Source organism: Notothenia rossii (genome assembly GCF_949606895.1).
Source record: "Notothenia rossii genome assembly, chromosome: 9".
Lineage (NCBI taxonomy): Eukaryota > Metazoa > Chordata > Actinopteri > Perciformes > Nototheniidae > Notothenia > Notothenia rossii.
The window spans coordinates 11,704,950-11,730,584 of record NC_136907.1 but is presented as its reverse complement, the minus strand read 5'-3'; the positions used below and the strand labels follow the sequence as shown (position 1 = coordinate 11,730,584).

Here is a 25,635-nt window from a genome sequence, read left to right as displayed (position 1 = left end):
AGATTTATTATTCAGAATTTATAAAAGTAGGGTTGACATGTGGAGATTATCCGGCTGAACAAAACGCGATCCCTCTCTTAAATGTGTGTCAACCACAGACCTTATTTCGAGCTATTTTCCCAAATCCTATGGAGAATTTGCATTGATTTTTCAAGAAGGAACCGGAAGAAGTTTATTTCCGGGTTTTACGACGCGTCACTGCGGTTCTCTATTGGCTCTAAGTGCTATCTGTGAACACTTTTTAGCAGAGGTCAGAGGTTAGAGCTCAGCTGTTGTTCTGTGTCGCAGGATTTATCTCGTTCAAAGCTGAGATAGTTTACCCCAATATCGTGTAAATGGCAGTTTTGCCGCATATTGCCAAAATATGTTTTGCACAGGTAAGACAACTACTTTCTATTTTGACTCTAACATTATACATTTTTGTGAACACCTGTAAAAAAATGTTTGGATCTAAAATAATGCTGAGAGCAAGCCTGGGATACGTGTATGTGCTGGAAGAACTAGCAATTTCCAACAGCGATTAGCATTAGCCAATACAATTCGCCTGCTACTAAAAGTGGTTTCATTCCATTTTTCATTGGGAGTCTCTAAATCCACTAGCAGTTCATTTGTATATTTTATTGCAATTTATTTGACCTTGAGTTTTATGTAAGTAGAGTGTGTTAAATGTAAGAAAACTTGTTGTAGACAAGTCAGTTAGCTACCTAGCATTAACTTTGTAGCCATTAACCTGTAAAAAGCATTGTGAGTGGGTTATTGTGTGGAGCATGGACAACTAATTCAGGTGTTTGTTGTTTAAGAGCAGGCTATATGTTATACTTTGGCACTACAAATCTACTTGTTGTACTATTGCAGATCAAATGTTATTGAGTGTGTGTGCAGTATTGACACATTTCAGGTAATGAGCCTTAAATTAAATGAAAATGAGAAGATTAAAGCAGCAGACTCAACTAAAGTCAATTGCAATAGCAGAGAGATAATGCCAGATGATGATATAAACACTTTTCTGACTATTGCTTCTACTATGTTTTGCACAGTTTACCTTTTATAAATGAAAACAGTTTATATTAAATGTGTTGCACCTGTTTGATCCCAACGCTTTATTCTGTTCCTGTTACATTTGTCAGTGTTTGAACAAAACGTAATCTTCTATTGAACAAGGTTGCTTTTTGAAGTTTTAACTCCAAACTCTTATTCACTCCCCCTTCATTCTCTCAATTTGTCTCTCTCTCTGTGGATGGTACAGTTGACAAGAATGTTACTCTCTTTAATCTACAGCCTGCTGTACCTCCGGGGAGATGCGCAGCATAATGAGGAGGGAGAGTTATGCTTCTCTCACTTTCTGTAATTGCATACTCTCTTGCCCCAACTCTGTTTTCTTTATCAAATCCTCCCAGTGGTTTCCCCGACCCAATGAAAAATGTCTTGCAGTCTTTGTTGACTTATATGTTTTTTATGAGTTTAAGTATTGATATTCATTGCACATGCCTGCCCCTCTCTCCTTGAGCTGTCCTCTAACATTACCATCGTAAATCTACACTTTTTAATTATATTATTATTATTATTTCTTCCTGAAATGATTTAACCATCTTGATTTAAACATTTGCATTACGCTGATAGCGACATTTACTCAAAGATTCTATCTCAATGTTGTTATTTCTGCAAAAAAATTCTACTAATTTGACCCTGAAACTGTCTCCATTCATTCTCCACCTCTTTGATTTAATTTCACTTTGCCACTTTTCACATATCTTCTCTGCTGTCCTTCTCCTGTTGTCACCCTCCCACTCTCTCCTGCTCTGTATAGGTTGCTGTCGTTAATGATACGTTGTTTTGAAATCTGTGATGAAGCTTGTTCATTGTGAACTGAAGAGGCTGATAATTGGGCTTAATGATGCTTTTTGTATCCAGGCAACAAGGTACGTTCAGTTCTTTTTCAAGCTAATCTACTTTAAGAGGGCAGGCCGTGCAGGCCCGCTGAGGCTGAAGAGGTCAGACATATGCATGCACACACACACGCCTACATTAAATGAATACCGGTAGTTATTTTCCTAAGGAATAGCTACAAGCATAATACAGAGAGCAAATGGGAAAATTGTGCTTCCTTATCTTGAAAAATAATGCTTTTTATGTGTTTTTTTGGTAGTAAAATCATATACAGCTGCTCTGTCTCTCTTGTCTCACCTCTGATCACACCAAGCACCCGATGTAATGGCTTGGGCTGAAGTTTTCTTTTTTGTAGCTGTAACACCCCAGAGTACTCTTTAACAACACCGAACAAAATATTTCCAGGAGGCGTGAAGAGCGTCTATGATCATTATCAATTATTTCAGTTTTCTACTGAATGTAATTGGAAAACCATATCTTTCCGAAAAATAAAAGCAATCATGCTTTGCTTGCTTCTCATGCAGCTGATCCTCCGTCTCTGCTGATTCTCTCCACATCCCAAAGACTAGCGTGACCTTGGTCAGCTCTTTTGACAGCTAAGCCTCCCTACATTTCTTTTTTCTTGGATTTTAGGAGAATAAATGGCTAACTCTTGATTTCTTTAGTATTTGTGCCTCATTGATATCTCTCTTTCTGAGCTGTAATCTGACTTGTACTTGAGTTTTTGTATCAGAAGCATGTTTCTACTTCAGCTGTTGTTTAACCTTCATGTTATTGGTGAACTCTGTTCTTATTCAGCTTCAAAAACACTATTTTATCAGCTAGGTACTTCGACATGTTCGACATTTTACATTGAGCAAATGTGCAAGACCAGTTTGTGGCGAAAGGAATGTACTACTCAAATTCTTCTTCACAATCCTTACATATTAGGTTTTATTCAGGCCAGATTTAGAAAAGTGTGGCATTGTGAGACCCTTAACAATAAGGAAGTAAAGCCATTGTCAACAACACACAAGGGTTAAGGTCTAACATGGAAGTCCTCTGTTGGCTTTTTAAAACAGCTGATACTGTGAGTGGAGCTTGCCACATTATTTAAAGTGTGTATGGTGTCTCTTGCCTTCCCTACTGTCATTCTCCATCTCAGAGGAGAAAGGAGTCTTGCTAAGTCTCACACTCACTCAGGTGTGATTTAAACTACTTATACACTTCCCTCTGAGCTGATATGGTCTTTTCTCTGTTGGACTGCAGGCGGAGATGGGTGCTAATTAGCTGCTAATGTCTGCTGCTAAGATAACACATCTTTGAGCCGGCATACTTTCACATTAACGCTGGAAATGAAGGGTTAATGATGTTTGATGAAACAATGGAAAGTCAGCCATGATGGTTTTGATGAGGTTTAAATGGCTGGTAATGCAGATAAGTCTGGTGGCTTGGAGGTGAAATGCTCACGTCAGCGATGGTGCCATGTCTAATTACCACACTCTCCACCTCTCTGGGTAGAGAGTAGAAATGTAACAGCAGCTCCCGTATCTGGCATTGTGGCTGACAGTGAGGTTAAAGCTGCGCTGTCGTTGTCGGGCAGTTGAAGGGCAGCTTTGTTTTGCCCTCCAGGTGAGCAATCCCATCGGACTGTGACGTCAAAACTAAGAATAGCCTGTCTGGTCTTCTGAGTCAGTTGCATTCCATTCGACCGGACTTCACAAGAGCCGGCCATTTTCTAAATGCATTCAATTCACTTGATGTAAGTCTCTGACCTTCTTTAACTTCTTTAACATAGAAGTATGTCCCCCTCACTCCCAGTCTGGGCCATGTGGAGTTCATGCACTTTGAATCCAAAACTGTTCTGCCTTTCAGCCTCCTCATCCTCCTGTTTCCTCCGGAGTCTAACAGCCTCGGGCTAATAGATGGGTCCTGGCAGAAAGGCTTCTCATTTTCACTCTCGGCTACAACTTGCTCTTTTATGATCTATATATATTTCAGCTTTGTATTGCCCCTTAACCTATTAAAGAGCTCTAAATATATTCATTAAAGCCTTGGTTATCTCTACTGCACACTCTTCTGACCCAGCTGCCCTGAGCACATTTCTCTTCATTCTTCCTAAGCTTTCTACTCTCTCTACTCCACCTTTGCTTGTCGGGTCTTGACTTGAGCGTATGTATGGTCCAGCGCCATTCTGTATCTATAGCCGTCACGCCTTCTCTCCCAACGCTGCCCTTTGTCCTGATCATACTCCTTCCTTAGCAGCACTATCTCTCAAAGTCACTCCTCACACGGTCTCCTCCTCCGCTGGTGGAGTGTGTTCAGCAAAACTCCTGAGACATTGTGCCGTGAAGCTTCCTCTGCTCCACTTTCTCAATCTGTTCCTCATCGTCCTTCATCTTTTCATCATCCCTTGTCCTCACAATATTCTTCGCTGTTTTATTTTCTTATGTCTTTTGTACACTGTGTATTTTTAGTTTTATGCAATACATTTGAATGATTTAAGATTTGATAGAGGATTTTAATCTATCCCTATTTCTATCCATTTATTCTAAAGATACATGCGAGTATGGTTTTATTGGTTTATTTATAAAAGATATAATTTTTGCATGAGGCTGTTTTTATATTCACTACAGCTTCCCAATCCAGGACCCAGTAGAGAAACGGATTGCAACATGGCCGTGGACCCTCCATTTTCTTCTTATTAAAACATTGACATCTCTTTCGGTGACGGGGAAAAGCCTTAGCCATTACTGACAGTTTTGTAGTCCATTCATGCACCTTATGCACATATTTACTAAAACCTTAACCCCAGACACAGACAACCCCGTCTGTTCAGTTCTGGTATTGGCTTTTCACTTCATGAATAATGCACAAGATCCATGTGTGGCAAAATGTCATGGCATTTGGGCCATATTCTTTTGTGTGTGTGCTTCATACAGTATTCACACCACATGCCTCAACAGACGAGCTGTACAAATAGCACACATACTATTAACTTGCATATATATATATATGCCAACTCAACAATTTCTACACACACACACACACACACACACACACACACACACACACACACACACACACACACACACACAGGCTTACACACGATTCCAGCTCAAACAACAGATTGTTGGGGGATAAAAGTACCCCTGAATTTCAAACATGTTATATTTTTCATATGCTGAGCCAGATCAGCTGAAAGCAGACCAGAGGCTCAACCACATGAATTCCAAATCGCCTCAGTAGCCCCAAATAGCACAGATAACCCACTTATGGGTCAGAGATACGCAGGAATGATGAAGGAAGGAAGACGGTGATGTTTTAATGCGTCAGAAGCTCTCAACTGATTTCCCACGAGATGCTAAACAATTTATCATTTTCAGTTTGGATAGTTTACTTTTAGAAGTATGAACTTTAAAAGACTGTCTACAGTTATAAAGACAAGTTACATATGTCGATAAATTACACATACTTCTATTACATGTAGAAAAACAGGTTGAATTTGAATGAGTCCACAAAACAATAAACAATAAGCAATGTTTTTATTCATTGCTTGTACATTTGAATGATACAATCCTGAAGTGCACCTGAGGGCACTCGACGGCTCCAGCTGGGGTCGAGCACCGCTGTCCGTCTGTTATCTGATTCTCTCTGAGTTTACATTTGGGATTCGTGATCATTACGTATTGGTCAGTGGCCAGTGTGGAAAATGAGCTTTGATGTGAGTGTTATTGTTTGTGTGTGTGTGTGTATGCCAGTCCATCCCTGTGGTGAAGTGTATTTTCTCCTTCTCTATCTTTAACTACTCCTTAAAGCAGTTGCTAATACATTTGATACTGATCGTGTCCGTTAGCAGTTCATTCTCTCTCTTTGTTTATAATGAACTGGGAGTCATACATCATTTTAAAGTCAAACACCTCCTGCTCTTTCTCTCAATGCACTGAAAACACTTTCTTGAGGTCCGTTTTTCTTCTCTAACCAGGGGCACAATTGCTTCACTCATCACTTCTCAACTGCCACAGGCAGCTTTCTTTCCGGGGCTGGTGAATTAATGTATACATTATTTCATACCCTTTACATGTATCCTTTTCTGCAAGCCACATAGAACAAGTATGCCCCTCTCTTCCTATATTTCAGAATGTCATCCTTCCTCTACAGTATGTCTTTCATCTCTCTCCCTGGCTGTCTAACAGTGTTTGTTCTCTCATGACTGCTTTACAGGCAGAAATACAGCACTGAATAAAGTTGCTGCCATTGAAAAGAGACAGATACATTTAAGGCATTTAAGGTGAATAATGGCTTTTTGTATTCAGCAGGAATCCCTTCCTACAGAGCAGATTAACACCGTGCCCGCTCTGTCTCTAAACGATTTGGAAACATTTAATAAAAAGCAGCTTCAAGCATTAGAAGCATATCTGATATTGTTTAAAAAAGGAGATGTTATACAGACCTTGTTTAATGTGTGAGACCGGTGTTCCTTGCTGGCGTTCACGTTGTGCAGAAATCCATCCCGTTGTGTGTTTGGTATTTCAGCCGAGCGAACCAGATCTGCTGCCCCTGAGATCTTCCCTCTGAGCCTGTCCGCGATCCCCCCCCCCCCCTCTCTGTCATTCAGTGTGACACACAAACACTCACTCACACACACACACACAAACACACTGTCTGATATGAGTCCTCTAATATGAATGGGCTCACATTTAAAAGGGAACACACGCATGCACAAGGTCTCTATCTGAGAGGCTGTAACTAATGAATTATCTTGTTTTTTTTACTTGAGAGGGGTGAAGAGGAAAGAAGAGGGGGAGTAGTGCTCGCTCTAAACCCACCCCGTCTCTCAGTGTGACAACCCCCCCCTCCCACTTTTCTCTCTGCCGCTCATCATGTTTCAATAATGATCACATTAACAGTACAATCTATTCTGTCTCTAATTTTCATTGAGCAAAGACTTCTCATACTGTTCAATTGTTACATTAAAGAGGTAGACATCAGTCGGGTCAATTGTGTGTGTGTGTGTGTGTGTGTGTGTGTGTGTGTGTGTGTGTGTGTGTGTGTGTGTGTGTGTGTGTGTGTGTGTGTGTGTGTGTGTGTGTGTGTGTGTGTGTGTGTGTGTGTGTGTGTGTGTGTGTGTGTGTGTGTGTGTGTGTGTGTGTGTGTGTGTGTGTGTGTGTGTGTGTGTGTGTGTGTGTGTGTGTGTGTGTGTGTGTGTGTGTGTGTGTGAGCCTGTTCTCTGCTCTCAGCAAACTGCGTCAGTATCCAGTAGTGAGCAATAACCGGCTGCCCATCATGCAGGCAGTTTAAACTCCTCAGACGAGACCCCAAATTGGCGGATGAATGAGTAAAGGGCGGCCATGGAAGAAATAATTAGCCTTTAACACCCTTTAGTTCCTCAGCGCATCTCTTCTCAACTCTCTTCATTTTAAAGCTCACATCTTCAATTACCTCTCTTTCTCTCCCGCTGATCCCCACTTTTAAAAGTAAGTCTCTTAACGTCAGCAAAGCACATACATTCTGTAAAGTGCACACATCTTTATATACAAATTGAAAATTGTGATGAATATGCTATAACTGGATTTATTTTTTCTCACTACCGGTAAATGCTTATTTTTTAAGAGGAATATCAAAGTCATTCATAAACAAAATATAAGTCATTATATTCCCTTTAACTAACTTGCTAGCTAACTGTTCTAACCAATAACAATATCTGATTAAAGGGGCAGTTCCCGCTCTTTTAAATTAATCAGATAGTTTGGGATTTATGTCTGACACATTTTGACATTTTCTTTTCTTCTGCCACTGCTCTAATACAATGGAGCTGGAGCCTGTTTATAGTGCTGATGGCATTGATTCTGTTAAAACAGTATTAGCGGCTCTGGGAGGCTGTAATCACTGAAGTCATAGTGACGCTTTCAAATGATAACGTCAGTGGTTGAATGCTAATAGGTTCATAATGATGATTAGGGGTTTTGATGTTGTCTACAATGTTCAGCGTCTTAGATAGCATGTTAGCAATATGCTAACTACCATACATAAAGTACAGTTGTGCCTGATGCATTAGTTTCGCTAGTATTTTGACATAGGCTACAGCAAAATACTTCACTAAATTGCATGTTTTTATTTGATTGTATTTACTTGTTTAAAATGAAATGTGTTTTTAGGTTGACGTACAAAATCTGTCCAGGGACTACGAAAAATAACCTTGGCTAACCCACATTTACAGAAATGTTCATTAACTTGCAGTGTCCCTGTTAAATAAATACAATTTGACCCGATGATAGACTAACAGTGTTAAGAGATCACTGCAGTTTAAAATACATTGTTCAAGAGGCACAATAACTGCTTGTACACAAATCTGGGATAATCAGTCAAGTGTGTTAAAATACTTCACAGAAAAAATGTACAAACTCAAGGAAAAGTCAGAAGATCCTCAGTCCACATAATGGACAGACCTTTTTTTTATAGAAGTAGAACATATGAGTTGCTTATTCAGGTTAACCTACCTTTTGGTGGTTTACTTTGACTGGGAAAGGACGTTGCTTGAAAGTAAACAATTAAGTGTCCTCTGATATAAAATCAAAGGTGAGCATGACCCTGAATCTGATGAATGAGCTTGCTTAATGATATTCATGGTGTTAATCATGTGGCAGATAGCACCTGTCTCTCCTCTGTGAAGGGGAGCACAGATGCCTCCGTCCTCCGCCATCTGCCCGCTGACACAGGCACACTGCATGCAAGCAGCATCGGAGAACAGAGACACACTGCAGAGATGAGAGGACTATGACTTTATTCCCATCCAAATCCAGCTTTCCCGAACATCACATAGCTGGTATTCATGTGCACTTCACACAGAGACGTGATAGGTCTGGGATTCATCTGATGAGAATATCAATTTGTGAATATCATCTTAATCTGAGCCCCAAAAAGAAATGTCGATCAAATATTTTGTAGTGAGTTCCGCTAGGCTGTTTCACTGGTGTTGACAGTGTTGCGGGAGACACCAAGGACAGAGAAAAAAAACATCATTTAATTCTTCAAATTATTATTTTCCATGACCTTCATTCTACTAATCACACTCGGAAGAGACCATTTCTAAACAGGGAATCGTTACAGACACGCAATTCCATATTTGCCTAAAGAGGGAATATGTTTGGCAAAGCTAATTATGTGGATGTGATTACACGTCTCTGTGCAAGCTGCAGTGTGTGGTTTCGTTGTGCGTGTGCGTGTGTCAGTGTGTGAGAAAGAGGACTGAAGGACGGAGATAAGAGCTTTGGCCTCGGCTGGTTTTTGTTACTAATCCCAGACGGCGTGGCCACCAATTCCATGTCATTCCCTGATATTCCAGCCTGTTCTGACTCCATGCAATCCCAAACCTGCCCTTGTCAGGAAACCAGTGTCTGCACTGCATGTTAATGAGGGGGAGACATGCAGTATTGAGGGGGAGCAACTTCATTGGATGATTTTGGGGTTGAACTGAGTGTATGTTTGACAAGGAACAATTTATAACTCTTGGATAATTTATTAGTTTCATATATGTCAGAAGTTCTAGGTATTGTAGATGCACTGGCAGATACAGTATGCATCTCATCCCTCTGGTAATCTGCGGCAATTTGCAAAGCTCCCCACTGAGAGGGAAGTTCACAAAAGCAAAATGTAAGACTTTGATGAGTAGAGGAAAGCTGACTCTTTCATTTGTCTTCCCCTTATTGCGAGTCAAACTATCCTTGCATCCTTAATCTCTGAGAAACTGTTAAGATGTCACATATTGGGTCCATGTCTCTGTGATAATGTGCAGAGTTATTTGTGATTTTCAGTTTAGGTTTGTTAAAGATTTTTCAGATCAGACACCAGCCAATAAATATGCACGGACTACACTCCAGCTTTTCATCTCATGGCGGTGTCTTGCCAATCAAAATGAGCTCCACAGATCTGACGACATGGAGCAGAGAAAATATACTGAGGCATAACAGTGACACACAGAGAGACAGGCAGACAGGCAGACAGGCAGACAGGCAGACAGGCAGACAGGCAGACAGGCAGACAGACAGACAGGCAGGCAGGCAGGCAGGCAGGCAGACAGACAGACAGGCAGACAGACAGACAGACAGACAGACAGACAGACAGGCGAGGACTTGTCCCGAATAACAATGAGTGAGATGGAAATGTGTACTGTGGAATAAAACACAACACACATGTATAGAAACAAACACGTCTGAGCAAGACGCCCAAAAGTAGACTGAAATCAGCGCCCCTATAAAACCTTAACCGCTAATAGTGTTGGCAATTTCACCCGATCCCTCTGAGGGTACACTCTAAATTCATGAAAGAAGAGAAGGAAGGGAAAAAAATGTCCTCAAAGTCAGATTCATTTGAATATATGAATAATTTAGTGCAACCAAAGATTTCAGGCCCTTAAACTGCAAATACAAAAAAGCTCTTAATCTTCAGACATTCATAATTCATATGTACCATGGCTCAGACATGGAGAGACGGGGAGATATTTGATGCACACGTTTGCCATAAAAGGTATAGAAGATGTAAGGTCTAAAGCTTTCACACTGCAAAATCACTGCATGGGTTTGTGTCTTTTCACAATTCAGTAAATCAGTGCATATTTCTCTCTCTGTATTTCTACTATTCACTTTGAATACTCTACGCAGACCCCAAAAGAACACGATTAAACTTTCATCACGTCTTTATGGTTTATACCACATGCTGTGATATCCTATGAAGCGTCTGCTTATAGATTGACTTGTCTCTGCAGGTGTGTGTTGTGTTTTCACAGTTTGAGCATCATAATTATTCCACCATCATAAGAAGCAGACAATAAGAGCGCTCCCACTTGACATAACATGCCCCCTCCTCTCTTTCTTTTCCAAGCTCATTTTTCTTTTTTTGTCCCTGGCTCATTACAGTACTCAATGCCTTTTCATTGAGGAGATTGGCACCAAATGTCCCCATCATATTCCCCAACAAAAGCTCCTTTGATCCGCATGAGGGTCATTTAAATAAAGCGTTATTAGCACTAAGACGGTGAGACATGTGACCTCCACGCAGCAGGCAAAGAGGATAAGAGGAAACTTGAGAATAACTACTAATCATATTTGATGTTGTTTGTTGGTGTTTGTCATGAGTTTTGAAACTCGTCCCCTCTACATATGAAATGTTTTGCAGTGTTTCCCTCACTGATGCCCCTGCAGCTTGCCACAGATGATTTGGCCTCTAAAGTTCTGTTGTCTCATGATCTTATGGAAGCTTGGATACGAACGTGATGATTACCAGTAGAGATGTCCCGATCCGATCACGTGATCGGGGATCGGAGCCGATCACGTGATTTTCAAAAGATCGGAATCGGGAGAAAAAAATCGGGGATCGGGATTTTTTTTTTTTTTTTTTTTTTTTTTTATAAATACTTTTTTTAAATTTTGTATTCAATGTTAAAAAACAAAAATGACCATGTTCAAGTCTTAAAGTCATCCTGAGGCCTTAGTTTTGGTTTCAAATTACACAACATCATGTATAGTTGCTTCTTTGGGGCTTGTTTTCATAGACCTGGTTGCTTATTTCTCTCAAATCTGGCAACAGAGTGGGCAGGGCGCAGTGTCTAATTGTAGCAGTAAGCTAACGAGTACTGATAAGCTTTATTTTGTTTTGATCCAATGCTGCACAACTAAACTGATCCAATGCTGCTGTGAAAGAAAGAAGCTATATCCATGTTGGATAGAATATCTAATTTAAATAAAAAAATAACCTTAAGGGACAACTTGAATGCTTTTTTTCCTCTTAATGCATTGCATAAAGATCGGATCGGGAAAAATCGGTATCGGCAAATTGTCAAAATCAAATGATCGGAATCGGATCGAGAGCAAAAAAAGGTGATCGGGACATCCCTAATTACCAGTCCTCTTTCAGAGCCGTAAATGCTGCTAATTGGGCTTCAACCTAACACGACTCATCTTTGTAGCGGTGTTCAGAGTTTCATCCCACATAAACAAAACAAAGCAGATTTTAAAGGGAGAGTACAAAGAAATCAACCAATGAACTTCCAATTGTTTGTAGTTAAAGATTAGTCTGACTGAGCTGACAATAAAAGTTGAAATCAGCCCATTTGCAACTGTTTTGCAATGTTTTGTTTCCCCTAACTATTTATTAACCTGCGTGGGAACAGGGAGAATGGAGGATTGTGGGTAAGATGACAGACATTAAGAAGATAAAAAAAGATAACTGAGAATCAAGTTTGATTCTTGAGTTTGGATTGAATCGTGATGAGTTTATCATCTTCTCTTCCTGCCAAGGGTGAGGGGAAAATGCCTGTTCGACGTGGATAAACCTCAGGAGATTAGGATGCCCTTTCATCTCTTCATCCTCCAGGTTAGTCGCCCGATTCCTGTTTCCTGAACTACTATATCTGTGCTTACTCAGGGTGAGAGGCAATCTCTGCTGTGATCTCACAACAGAGCGAACACCACAGGATGAGATGCTGCTGAGAGATGAGACGTGTCCATCGCTCGCTGGGAGGATATTCCTGAAAGGTGCAGTATTTAAGAGGTGATGCTCCAACCCCCCCCCCCCCCCCCCCCCCCCCTGCCCATCTGGTCCAAGCCTGTCACCACCAATACATCATGTTAATGAAATGGCAGCAGCCCAATGCTATCTGTCATAAGCAATCTGCATCTGCTCAGGGACCGAACGGAAATGAGGAAGAGGGATATAAAGTCAGAGGAAGGCAGAGAGACTCGGTGTCCCCCGAGCAGGTGCTATGTTTTTGTGTGTGAGTGTGAATGTGTGCTCAGTCACTTCTTTCAGCACAGTGGGACCAGATATCGATTTCTTTTTTTTTATACATTTTTCAGAGAAAAAAATGGCCACAGCCGGCGACCTTATCTCCCATCTGTACTGGAGCAAATACTGTAGGTGAGGATATTTCATCAGTTCTGCAGAGGAGCAAAGATCCAACGCATCTTATCTGTCACAGGGAAAATTACTTACTGTTCCTGCTCTCCTTGGCACTGGGTATTGATACGTTTCAGCTCCACAAACTGTACAATGTCACACAAGCTACACAGGGTTGTGAAATGATGCTTTTAGCGCCTAATAAGCAGCTGTTGCAAAGGCAAAATATTATGTTGGCCCTGTTTTTTTAAAGGATTTGGAGATTACACAACAGTCTTTTTAAATAACATTAGGTCTAATAAGAGGTATAATAACACTCAGAATGACATTATCTTAGTTCACTGTTGATGGAATGCTCTTCATTCATTACTTTAATTATAATTAATGGTAAGAAATATTTTTGTATACATGGTCTGGGAAAGGGAAATGTTTGGTTTTAATCTGCAGCAATGCTGGTAAATATTGGCACCTGGTCTATCAAAATTCAGCCATAGGGATTTCTGCTCCATAGTAATGTTTTTAGGGGTGAAATGTGCCTCTAAAGATTGTGTTTGACCAGAAGCATCAATGATAGATTACTGAGGTCTAACTTAATTACATAAAGATAGAAGAAGAAATATTTATGTAAGAAATGCTTACATTGGAATAGAGGTGGAACATTTTTATGGTGAAATAAGGATAAGCTCTACCCACCTCGTATGGGATAAATGCACACATACAGGAAAGTACAAGAGTGACGGTTGGCTGAAGGTTCAAGAAGCAGCCGAAAGATTGCAAATTGGATTCTTTAGTCCCCTGTTGCTCCACTGAAGCAAACAGCAGCAACATGACAACACTGTGGTTGATGCTCCTGGCCCCCCCCCCCCCCCCCCCCCCCCCGAGCTCCGTGACTCTTTACTTTACCGCCTGTAGTTCTGGCTGTGGCTAATAATCATCATAACAATGATCATTTCAGGCAACTCATAACATCAGCTATCTTTGCAAGCAGAGAAAAGTGCGTCCCACTTTAACTACGAGTCACTTTGGTATTTCCCAGCTTTGCACCATCTCTATCCCCGAGGAGTTGGGATGAGCAAAGGTTCTGTGGGAATTTGTAAAATTTGATTGAACAGGCTCACAATGTAATATGATCATTTAATATGTATGATTTATGAATTCTTTGGGTTGTAGCCCAGCGATAAATTCTGCATCATATTGTTACGTTATCTGACAAATAGTAAAATGGTTATTTGACGTAACCTGTCAAAAGTCTGCTGGATTTACTGCAGATGAAAAACATCAGACGATTATTTCTGTAGAGAAAGTCTGCCATCTGATGGACATTTTAGAACATCAGCAGGTTACTCTCATACTCAGACAAATGTGGAGTTTTTACAGTAAATATACTTTTTTCCCTAATATTTAATATGTATTTATTCTATTTTATAAAATTGTTAATTTGTTTGTGTTTATGAGTCTAAGGAGGGTCCATCATTTAATATTGCATAGGTCCACAAGATAATATATTATAATGTAGAATTTGTGTGTTTTCAGTTGTGAATTTCTGCTTTCTAGCCAATAGAAAACCCTTGCTTCTCTGATGTGGGATGCAAGCACACAGCCTCTGCAGAGCGACAACAAAGCCGACAGCAGTGACCCGATCAGCATGGATTTCAGTTTAAACCCTGCTGAGGAGAAAACAGAGAGGAAGGCATTCAGCCAGAAGCAGCAACACTTTCATCCTCAAACCAATGTTTTTTTGGTGTAAAAGACAAAACAAAAGGGTGACTAACTGCAGTCAAGAGAAACTTGCCAGCTGAAAGGGAAAATCCAGATATGTGAGAAAAATCCCAGTGACATCTACGATAAAAATGCTTTGATAATGATATCAAGCACAAATCTCGAAAAAGGGAGAGAAACTGACTACGTTCATGTGAAACAGAAAGGACACAAATATGAATTCAAATAAGGAAAATGTGTCATAGATACAAAAAAATACAAGTTAATTGTAAAAAATGTATGTTTTTGTACAAAATATATTAGTGTATCACAACTATTTTACAAAAAAGTATTTGCTTCTTGTTAAAATATAAATAATAATAACCCAAGCATTATCCAAAGATTGACTATGTATTGGAGTTTTTTTAAGAGATCAGAGGAAAGGTATAGCATCCTTAATGGAAATGTTGAGCTCCATACAAGTCATTTTCCAAAACCAACAAATAGGTGCTTTACCTAACAATATCTTCTGAATTTAAGGCAGTCATGGAACATCAAAACCAGAACCATCCGTTATTAAATTATAAATCATATTAGAAATTCAGTGAGGGATTCCTGACGCACGACGTCGTCAGCTGTTGCGTTCTGGCACGTGATTGGTCAGAAAGCCGTTCGGAGAAAACAGCTGATTATTTTAGAAGCAAACCTGAAGGAAACTTTTTGTATCGCTCGGATAAATAACATACGACACAGCACGCTAGTGTAAGTCACTTAAACGCAGCAAGAGGTCGCTGTCTGTCTGAAAATCAGCAAATATCAGAATTGTACCGTCAATTTCTCCGGTCTAGTGGAATGCACCGGTTTTTCCTCTCACCTTCTTAACGTTTGCTGTTTGCTGTTTACTTCGTTGATCCTGATAACGGTGAGTTTGCAGTCAAGAAAATATGCTTTATTTTTGAAGCCGACACAACCTGTGTTGTTCTGTGATACAGTGAAGGGATGCACTTAGTTTGAAGCCTTCTATTTTACTCGATGTTTATCTTAGTTTTTGTTTATGTGATTCTTGGAGAGTAATACATTCTTGTAACCATGGTAATGTTACATTTTCAGTTCACTTGCGTACAGGAGAAGTGAGTAAATATCACACTTTACTGACCTCTATTAAAATGCTTGATGCTAGACTTTATTTTAATACATAAAACTAATTTAAGTCTCCACACTATTTATTTTAATCAATTGTGGGACTTTTTTTAATTTCTTGATCTGTTCTTTAACCTTCAGAACTAAAAAGTTTATTCCCAAAAAATATGTTTCAACTTCATTCAAAAGTGATCAATAATGTTGTTGTTTTTTAAAGCCTATTCACTGGTCCCAGCCTCTCAATTGTTGCCTATCCTTTGTGGTATGCCAGTAATTGAATATATTTTGGTCTTTAAATGAAAACAAGCACTTTTAATACATCAACCTTGATTCAGGCAAATGAAAAGAAATCCCTTTTTTTCTGCCATTCTAAAGATACATTTATTCATAAAAAAACATCATAATGAGAGGCCTATTGAAATGCTCTATTTTGTTCAAGTGTGGTTTGCTTCTTTTTTAAATAAAGATTGCAAATGATTTTAAAGCTAATTTTTGGGTCAGATTGTCACAATTGAATAGTTTAAAGTGGTCAAAAGGCAGAAGAGCTGAAACACATGGATATAAAGCTGTTTATATCTGTGCTAAAACCCATTTCACAAAAAATGTATGAATTGAAAAAATGTTTTACATCATTTGGTGTAAAGTTTTTTTTTTCTTATTTCATCATTTAATTATGTGGCAACCCATGTTGGGAACCACGGGCCTACTGCATACATGAACCTGACAAATACTATAATAATGGTCCATTTTCAGTTGTATATGTAATCACTTACCTACAAGTTATCCCATTTATTTCATGAAATATTTATTTTACTCTTTCTTTCCTGAATGCTATGTTTTAATACTTTATCTTTGCTTGTTTAAAGATGAACTTCAGCATAAATGCCCATAGCGGCAGTAACACCAGCAAAGAAAACATTCCACATCCAGTGCAGGTCCAGCGAGGCAAGCAGCGGATCGTCCTCGGTGTGTTGTCAGAAAATGATTATCATGGTCGATCCTACAGCCAGGTAAGTGAGAATGGCACAGTGGAGAGCGTTTGTAGCATTTAAGAACCTTTTCAAATACATTTCCTTTCACATAAGAATCACATTGCAGCAAGCATATTTCCTTCTCCAATCACTCTTTTTTTTTCTCCACAGGGAAGTCAATTTTCCAAACAAAGTTCAATCTCAGACAGCTCCCATCTTGCCTTCCTTGGCCGTCCCTCCAGTTCCAGCTTTGATATTTATGTTGAGGAGGCTTGTGAAGTTGTTCTTGCTCCTTCTGGTCAAGAAGTTGTCTCAGAGAGCTATAACGTAGCGGCCGAAACTACTGCTGATTTAAGATTCTTGACGGAACTGAGTATAAGTGAGTTTGGCAAAGAAACATTTACTAGGCTTTTTCCCGGTTCAGTCTGTACATGGTTTACTACATTGCTGTTCACTCTTGTAGGTTCAGGCCATGATGCTTCTATGCAGTCTGAACAAGATGAATCCCTGATGTCAAAGGAAGTGCTGTGTGTTTCTGAATATGCAGAGGACATTCATCTGCACTTGAGGGAGCGTGAAGTGAGACATTATCTAAATTATGAGCATGTTTTGCTCCACAGTCCATTGTAAATAACTCATAACTGCTTTTGTTTGTAATGGCAGATAAAGTCCAGGCCAAAGCCAGGCTACTTAGAGAAACATCCAGAGATCACCAATGGCATGCGAGTGATTCTGGTGGACTGGCTGGTGGAAGTCGTCCAGGAATACAGGCTTCGCTCTGAAACGCTGCACCTTGCCGTCAACTATTTAGACCGCTTTCTGTCGTGCACTGCATTGGTGAAACGTGGCAAGTTGCAGCTGGTCGGCACAGCTGCGTTAATGATTGCTGCGTAAGCATGTGTTTGTCTCTAAAGATTTGTTTTTTGTTTAGTCCATTCTCTGATTTGGTAATAACATTTGGTGGTCTTTAGACTCACATCATCTAATCTCTGTCACCTTGCAGAAAATACGAAGAGATCTGCCCCCCAGAGCTGAATGAGTTTGTGTACACCACAGACAGCACCTACACTAAGAAACAGCTGGTCCGGATGGAGCATGTTTTCCTAAAAGTGTTGTCCTTTAGGATGGCAGCGCCCACAACAAACCAGTTTCTTCGCCTTTTCATGTCCGTCCACCCTGTCTGCACCATCACAGAGAACCTGGCCCAGGTTAGCAAAATCATTATCAAAGAGAGAATTTGTTCCCACTGCCTTTTTTAAAGTTGCTGTTTGTACCTTGATGATATTTTGATTTGGTTAAGTGTGATTTGTTTGCTTCTAGTATGTAGCAGAGTTAAGCCTGCTGGAAATGGATCCATTCCTACAGTACACCCCATCTCTAGTAGCAGCTGGAGCATACTGCCTAGCTGCTTACATTGTAAACAAATCTCTCTGGGTAAGTTAGCCCAGATCATTGTCTTGTCAAGGAATTGGTAAAAAATATGACATTTTAGGCAACTTGTCCCCATATTTTAGCCCGATTCCTTAAATGCCTTTACTGGTTATACCACTGCGGAAATTGTGCCTTGCATGACTGCCCTCCACAAGCTGTACATCAGTGCAGAGAGTCATCCTCAACAGGCCATCAGGGAAAAGTATAAGACTTCAAAGTAAGGCGTAGTTTGTATTTGTTTATATACATTTAAACTTATACATATGTACATTTACAACTTTACAAACAGCTACCGCAAATTACAGACCTTTGGGATATTTCAGGTGTGCTTTGCAGAAAGTTTGAGTTGTTCATGTGTCCAGGACTTCATTTTAAATCTCTACATGTAACTTTATTCTCTCCAATTACAGGTATTTTCGTGTTTCATTGATCACTGCACCTGCTGCTCTGCCTTTTCATGAATAATTGCCCCACGCTTCTTGAACGCTTCTGCAAGAAAATAATAGACTGAGAACCAAACAAACCCAGCTGATTCCACTGCCAAACCCATACATGGCAAACTCCTCTATATATTTTATACAAATTCAATAAAACATTTTTTATTAAAACCTACCTCATGACAGGTTTTTTTAATACTGGCAAGTGTTCATGCTCAATGTCAGGTTTTTGTTTTGTTACCATCACTACCATTATGATTATATAAGTGTTTACCATAGCATTGTTGTGTGTGCAAATGTTTATATTTCATGTCTCACTGTATTGCAAAGGATAGAAAACACACTTAAAGTAATTGTGTTTTATGTATTCTTTATTTCTAAATAAAGTTTTTATTTTAACATTTTGTTGAGTCTATGGGTTTTATTTTGAAAGTGTGTGCCGGAAGCCATTTTTGTCGCTCCAGCTGGTTTGACGCATGTGTGTGTGTGTGTGTGTGTGTGCGCGCGTGTGCGCCAGATTGACACAGCCAGTGAAGTGAACGCATATATTTTTGCAGGCATTTTCCATGAAAGTACGGAAACACTGTATAAAACTGAATAAGGACTCTGAAACGAACTATTTGTGTGGTTTTCTCCTCTTACCGGATATTAAAGTTCAAGGTAAGGCATATTAAAGTTTATCATAGAGGTAAGTTGTCTGAAAACGTAAAGTCATCTTATGTTTTGAATTGATACACTTGATAGCCTATGAATACATGTTTAAACGCTGTTATTTTAACTAAAGTTGTTTTCTTGAGAAGGCTTCTATAAAGCCCACAGGCAAATCCCTGGTCTTGTTGTTCAGGTTAAACTTGATGTGTTCGCTTGCTCAGGCTATTTACAACCTGTCATAGCCGCCAATAACAATAACATAACATATTTGTTTTTACATTAATTCATCTACTTTGCCGTAATGCTGCCAGAGTGCTTATGTAGGCAATGTGTCTTTCTTTACTTTTCACATCTGGTTTAGCTGCATATCTGGTTGACAGGTGCATGCTCTTAACTCTTTCCTCATTCCGTTTAATAAACACAACTTTGTCGTTTTCAGTCAGTGTTCATTTTCGAAACTATTGGCCTTAAACTAACTAGTAGGCCTACACAAATATCTAAGTGTATAATATTTACAGTATGTGTTGTAGGAAAAAATCCCTGACTCTGTTTATGCATCTTTTTATGGTTAATCTAACAGACTGCCAATACAGACGCAACTTTTTTCATTTAGAGATGAGCTGCTTATCTGTTCACTGTGTCCCTGCTTTTTCTAGCACCTGTCACTCCTCAGTATGACTGAGCCTGCTGAGCTGCTGATCATCAAGGACCAGTATGAGTTGGCGTTTCACTCTCTGAGCCGGGGGCTGGCTGCTGAAGAGGCCGGGAAAAAAGCTGAGACCCTGGAGTCTTACCGGAAAGGAAGACAGCACCTCACCCAAGGCTTGGGAGTTCCCACTGGGGGGAAGAAGCATCAGGGAGTATTGTGGGATACAGCCAGGCAGCTTCAGCAGAAGATGAGGGACACTCTGAGGACTGTTACCACCCACCTCTCTGACATGGAGACCTCTCAGCAGACCACAGGAGCACAGAGAGGCGGCCTATTGATGGATCTACCTCTCAGTCTTTATCCTGACCTGGCACAGAGCAGCCAGCCCCTCGAAAGTTCCCTCCACCATCTGTACCCCACCGTACCTACCACTATAGAGAGCACAACCCCAAACCTCCCTCCTAGGCCTCTTGCCCCTGCTGCTCTGCACACGCTCCCTGCAGGAAACATGGCTAACCCAGGGGACCAGCCTCCAGCATACAGCCCCCAGCCAACTGTCGGCCACCGCAGCCTGTCTTATAGTTCTGCTGGAGGCGGCTTCGGGCTCGGAATGCAGACCGGGGCATCAGCAGGAAAAGACGGAAACGAGATGCTTTACATCCCCTCTGGGGTGCAGATGTTTTTCGTGACAGCGAATGGGCAAGTGAGCGCCCTGTCTTACCCAGGCTTCCTTCGCATCCTCACATTTGAAAATCAGCACACAAATTCCAATGGTGGAAGACCCTCAGCTTTCCTACATGTGAGTATGCAGTATGTCGTCATACGTGTAAGCATCTGGGTTGTGGGCATGTCAGCAAAGCATTTTCCTTGGGCGTGTGTCTAAAGAGGCGAGTGTGTGAGGAGGAAACTCCCCCGGGTGAAACCACTTTGTCTTCATAAGACCAGTTTTAGAACTAACTATGAGTCACTTTGTTGATATATAGTGTATCAAATGAGTACTACTCACAAAGAAATGTTCTGCTTTCAAATGACGGACTGGGCGATGTGCACTTTGAGTTTGACAACACATGCACATGGAATGACAAAACAGCATTAAAGCTGTATTGGATTGAGAATTTGACCTGACCACAATTATATTAAATTTGAAAGAGTTTTACAGTTCAGATTGCAACTATTGATCATTTTCATAAGCCATTAACCCATTGACTTATTTTCTTTATTTACTTAGAAAAGTGAAACATACCTGTCACTCAAGGCTCAATATGGTTCAACAAAAAATTGAAAATGTTTTGCATGAAAAGGATTTATTTATCATCAAAATACATTTTCGTTAATAGAAAAAGAAAAAAGAAATATTTCAGCTCTAGTTACAATGTCGATAATGCTTTTACACTCCAACAATGTTTAGATCATATTTTAGTAATGTGAAAAACATTGTAGTAAATACCATACTAGTTGGTAAATACCATTGTGGTATCAATGTTTGAGCTATATTACTCTCCATGTATTTGTGAAATGCATGACTTTTGTTTTAGCTTGCTTATAGAATCTTTATCTGCCCCTGTAAACCTTCTGACAACCTGCTCAATTTAAAACGCATAAAGTAACAATATTGTATTCTGACACCTCTACAAAGAGCACGTAATACCATGCTGAAGAGTACTGCAGGGCAACCCATGACACTGTTTCCCACCAGCCATGGCTGGTCAGCAGCTCTGCTGTATTCTGGCCCTGCTTTGTTTCCCCGCAGGACAATGGTCCCATTTACAGATGACTTTGCACTTCTGTTGTGCTGCTTGTCAGTGTCCTGCACCCTCGCGGGGTTATTCTGTCAGGCGGCATACCAGTGGCACTATGCAGCTGTGTCTATATTATGTTTGTGTTGATGACTGACATAAGTCCTGATGGTGCTAAAATGCTATCATGTGTCTTTGAGAGGGGAAAACATGGGGTCAAAAGGAGCAGGGGAAACTGCTTCCTGGAAATGACAATGCATCTAGCAAACATTTACTGTAGGTCTCAAAAGAAGCTGCCTTTTACATATGAAGTACATTTGGATATAACATTGGATGATTTACAGTTCACATATTATGAACTGGAAAAACAATTGAGGTCTCGACAGAAGCCACCATTGGAATATTTAACCAGTTCAGTTAGAGTGAATTCAACCTTTGTTGGTAATGATGGCACATGGGTGATGATGTCTTTTTTGTGTGTCTGTATTTTCAAGGTGTGTGACTGTCTGTACCCACTGACAACAGACACTCCAGTGCTGTTGGCTAATTCTGGGATCTTCATGTTCCCTGACGTCTTGTCAGCGACTCCAGGGTCCTACGTGGGCATAGTGTTGTCCTCTGAGCTGCCTGCTGCCCACAGACAGACGTTTAAGGACCTCATCTCACAACTTGCTGAACTCAGGGTCCAGGTCAGTCTTTATGTTTCAAATGTAGGGATAGGTATGCATGTAGTTGGAGTCAAGGCTTTGTAACAATGTGTTTTTCTTTGTTTGTATAGAAAAGTAGGTTATTGAAATGTTATCAATTAAATTCACTACAAGGGCAATCGGAGGCTTTTTTCTTTGGCTGATGCTACACTCTTCCATTAAGTTATTTTTTTAATATTTGTTTCAGTATTTCAGCTGGCAATCAAACAAACAAACAAATCAAATTGAAAACATAGCCTCCTCGGCAGAGATAATAAGGACTACACCTTATTGTAGAATGCCTATAGCGTCACTCTTTTCTCTTGACACTTCAGGAGGAACTAAATAGTTATGTTGTGGTTACAAACATTCTTAGCGGGGTGAGTCACGGCTTACAGGAATGTACACCTCCTCTCTGGGTGTACACGTTTTAAGAGTCTCCTACTGTGTGTCCTTTTGTGATTAAATATGACTTGATGGATTCTCTGACAGGTTCCGGAGGGGGAAGGTTCAGAGGTCATCAACCTGAGTGAGAAAGTCCCCCTTGGTCCCACCAAAGAGCTTGAAGGGCTCACAGTGCCTTCAGGGGAGAAGGACATACCACCGCTTCCTGGATGGAGTGAGAAGATGGCACAAGGAATCTTGACAGGTGTGCTTGTGTGAGCCTTAATAAAGGAGTAAAACACAATGTTGTACTTTTGTAAAGAGACCATATACATTTGCTGTTGCTATATTCACAAAAATAACCACTAGAGGGCACTGCTTATCATTGTTGCTGCCCTCCTTAACAAGTTGAGTCCCGCAAGGAAAACTTTGTACAACTCTTAATTAACCTGTAGTAGATATTTAAACAACACAACGATCAATGATATTGCTAACTTACGTTTAACACCCAAAATGCTTCTGTGTGTAGGAGCTACACGGTTGAGTGTAGGGTTAGTAAAAGGAGCCGAGGCCACTGGAAGGGCCGTTCATAGAGGAGCATCCAAGATCCGGGACCACATCACGCCCGAGGAAACTGCTTCAGAGGTCAGCCCCCGTGTCACCAAAAGTCTGCAGGTGGCTAAACAGGCCACCGGGGGGGCCGTGAAAGTCAGCCAATTCTTAGGTAAGAACTTATTCCAACTAAGATAAAGGATTATATTAGATACAACAATGTTTAAAAAAAACATGGTTATCCACTTTTCTCAAAACTGAAGAAAACTTTTTGTATACAGTGCTTGTCATTATTCTTCTGTACTATGAATTATCACGGATGTATATTTACCATGTTTATATTTACAGTTAATGGAGTGAGTACAGTGGCAGGACACATGGCAGACAAGATGGCTCCCCATTTGAAGAAACAGGGCGCTAAGCTGGTCCCAGAGTCTCTGAAGAAAAATAAAGATGGCGGCCCTTCCAACTGGGAGGGAGCCAAGTTAGTGGCAGCCAGCAGTGTACAAGGTATTTACCAAAACATTGTGAATTTCAGGGTATAGTACTACTATCTTTCTACAATGTCTGATAATTGACTTTTTATCACTTTCAACTGTCAAAACAGTCAGACATGTTTTGGGATCTGATATATAATGGCATTTGAAATATTAACCTAAATGTGGGTGATCTAAGTTTTATTGGAGTTTCCTCAATTTTACTTTTCATCCAAACCAGGTTTCTCTACTGTTTGGTCTAGTATGGAGACCGGAGCGAAGCTGGTTGGCAAAAGTGTTTCAGCAGAGACTGTCACAACTGTGACGTACAAGTAAGTTCTAACATTTCACACACTTCACATTTCTGCTTTTCTATTTAATTGATGCAAATGTTACTACTGTAGACCTTGTTTTCAATCTTTTCCTAGATCTACTTGGTTTCTTTGAATAATAGTTGAATACCATCCTACTGTGTTGCTTTCTTTTTGGTACGTTGGGAAACTGATCTGCTTTCTTACCTATTTCTTTTCAGATTTAAAGCCTTAGAATGTCTAATAAAAACTACAAAAACTAAAATATGACTGCAAGGGGAAATAAAGGCAAAGACTTTTGAACTAACAACTGATCAGCTCTTTCATGTATATACTTTTATTAACCTAGATCAAGTAAGGAAAGAACTCTCACTATGACTTTTTTTATGCAACAGCTAACACAGAATTTTCTCATTTTATTATTTTATACTAAGACATATTGGCATATTGACATATTGGTTTTGGGTTCTTTTTTCACTTGAAGTAGTTTTAGCTTCTTTTATGTTTGTGTCTCTGGGTGTGCTTGTGTTGGGTGGGGGTGCTCTTGCTGTTGATACTATCTGTAGCCCTATTTCCTGGATGGTAACTAATAAAAATGCTAAAACGTGAAATATGACTATTTGTCTTGACCTTTGGTGTGTTAATGTGAATAAAAACAGTTTGATCACATTAATTCATTATTTCTGTTCCTTACATACCATAATTTACTTTCTTACAAACAACCCACTCTCTCCTAACTCCACCATATTTTTTCATGACAAAGGTATGGTAATGATGCAGGAGCAGCTACAGACACTGCTCTCAAATCAGCGATTAATGTTGGTGTCACTGCATACAACTTTGACAATCTGGGCATAAAAGCCTTCTTGAAGACTACTGGGAAGCAGACAGCCAAAGCCATAGTCAAAGGCCCGGGAGGACAAGCTGAAGGGAAGGAGGCGCAGAAACGAGAACATCAAGCAGAGTCAGATGGGAAGGAAAAGCAGAAGAAAGAGGAAGAGAAAAAAAAATAGACATGACATTTTTTGCATGTTGATAAATAGCACAAATATCGAAGTTAGGCCAAGTGAAAGTGCAATTTTACTTATGAAGTTGTTAAAAAGCCTACTAAGTATTTTAATAGGAGCTGTCAGGGGCCGGAGGAGATTTGGTCTGCAAACAGTTTTTGTAGGTCAAAACTTACTTTAAAATTGCTTTTTTGTGATTTATTTATGTTTAATGACATTCTCTTTGTTCTCTCTGTCTCTAAAAAAAATGTCTGGCTTTTATTTAATCTCCTTCTCTTTGTGTTTTAAATGTTTTCTGTTCAAATCGTAAAGCACTTAGTTACTGCGTTTGCCTGCATTGTTTTGGGTTACGTGAAATATTTTGTGGTAGTATTTTAGTTTTTTTATTATGTAGTAGGCCTACTTACTATCACATTTTGTGTAGTTTAGGCCTATGATAAAACATTAAGCATCTTCAGTCGACAAACAACAATTGTATATTGACCATCTGTACTTTCTATAGGCCTATGTATGATTTGAGTGAACCTGGTTATGATAATGTAAACCAGAAAACAAATGTAGCCTATACATTACCTTTTTAAACTTAACATTTATCCATGATTACCAGAGTTGCATTTTTTTTATTTTTCGAAAAGTGATGTTATAGAGGACAAGAATAAACAACAGAAATATCAGAGCTCTTTTTCGTCATTTGCATGTTGTTTTTTCAATTATAAAAATATATAATTGCCTACCCTACCATGAGTC

At 39.9% G+C, this 25,635-nt stretch overlaps 3 protein-coding genes across 11 annotated transcripts in view; 2 read left to right on the top strand and 1 right to left on the bottom strand.

The window, feature by feature from the left end:
- The window catches only part of sertm1 (serine rich and transmembrane domain containing 1), a 9,982-nt gene extending 3,511 nt beyond the window's left edge, over positions 1 to 6,471 (bottom strand). Inside the window, exon 1 of the mRNA XM_079652318.1 lies at positions 6,320 to 6,471. The gene's annotated coding sequence lies outside the window, so the exon portion shown is untranslated. The remainder of the gene's footprint in view (positions 1 to 6,319) is intronic.
- Positions 187 to 25,626, top strand: sparta (spartin a). Of its 9 annotated transcripts, none has more exons than XM_079652311.1 (14): positions 188 to 377; positions 12,162 to 12,237; positions 12,324 to 12,414; positions 12,549 to 12,637; positions 12,720 to 12,780; positions 14,314 to 14,522; positions 18,954 to 19,096; positions 19,744 to 20,535; positions 21,967 to 22,161; positions 22,651 to 22,807; positions 23,072 to 23,266; positions 23,443 to 23,604; positions 23,812 to 23,902; positions 24,645 to 25,626. In XM_079652311.1, the coding sequence occupies exons 8-14, from the start codon at positions 19,762 to 19,764 to the stop codon at positions 24,892 to 24,894; spliced, it is 1,824 nt and encodes a 607-aa protein (XP_079508437.1). In that variant the 5' UTR covers positions 188 to 377; positions 12,162 to 12,237; positions 12,324 to 12,414; positions 12,549 to 12,637; positions 12,720 to 12,780; positions 14,314 to 14,522; positions 18,954 to 19,096; positions 19,744 to 19,761; the 3' UTR covers positions 24,895 to 25,626. The 9 variants fall into 9 exon arrangements, with proteins under 9 accessions (XP_079508439.1, XP_079508437.1, XP_079508438.1 ...); XM_079652312.1 differs by having other exon boundaries at positions 188 to 1,919; XM_079652313.1 differs by having other exon boundaries at positions 187 to 377; positions 12,162 to 12,414; positions 19,761 to 20,535.
- Positions 16,464 to 19,329, top strand: ccna1 (cyclin A1; the record flags this gene model as incomplete). The annotated part of the gene is made up of 7 exons (XM_079648678.1): positions 16,464 to 16,607; positions 16,740 to 16,947; positions 17,032 to 17,147; positions 17,232 to 17,458; positions 17,572 to 17,776; positions 17,889 to 18,002; positions 19,309 to 19,329. 7 exons carry the CDS (start codon positions 16,464 to 16,466, stop codon positions 19,327 to 19,329), a joined length of 1,035 nt encoding a protein of 344 aa, XP_079504804.1.
- Positions 25,627 to 25,635: the final 9 nt, after the last annotated feature.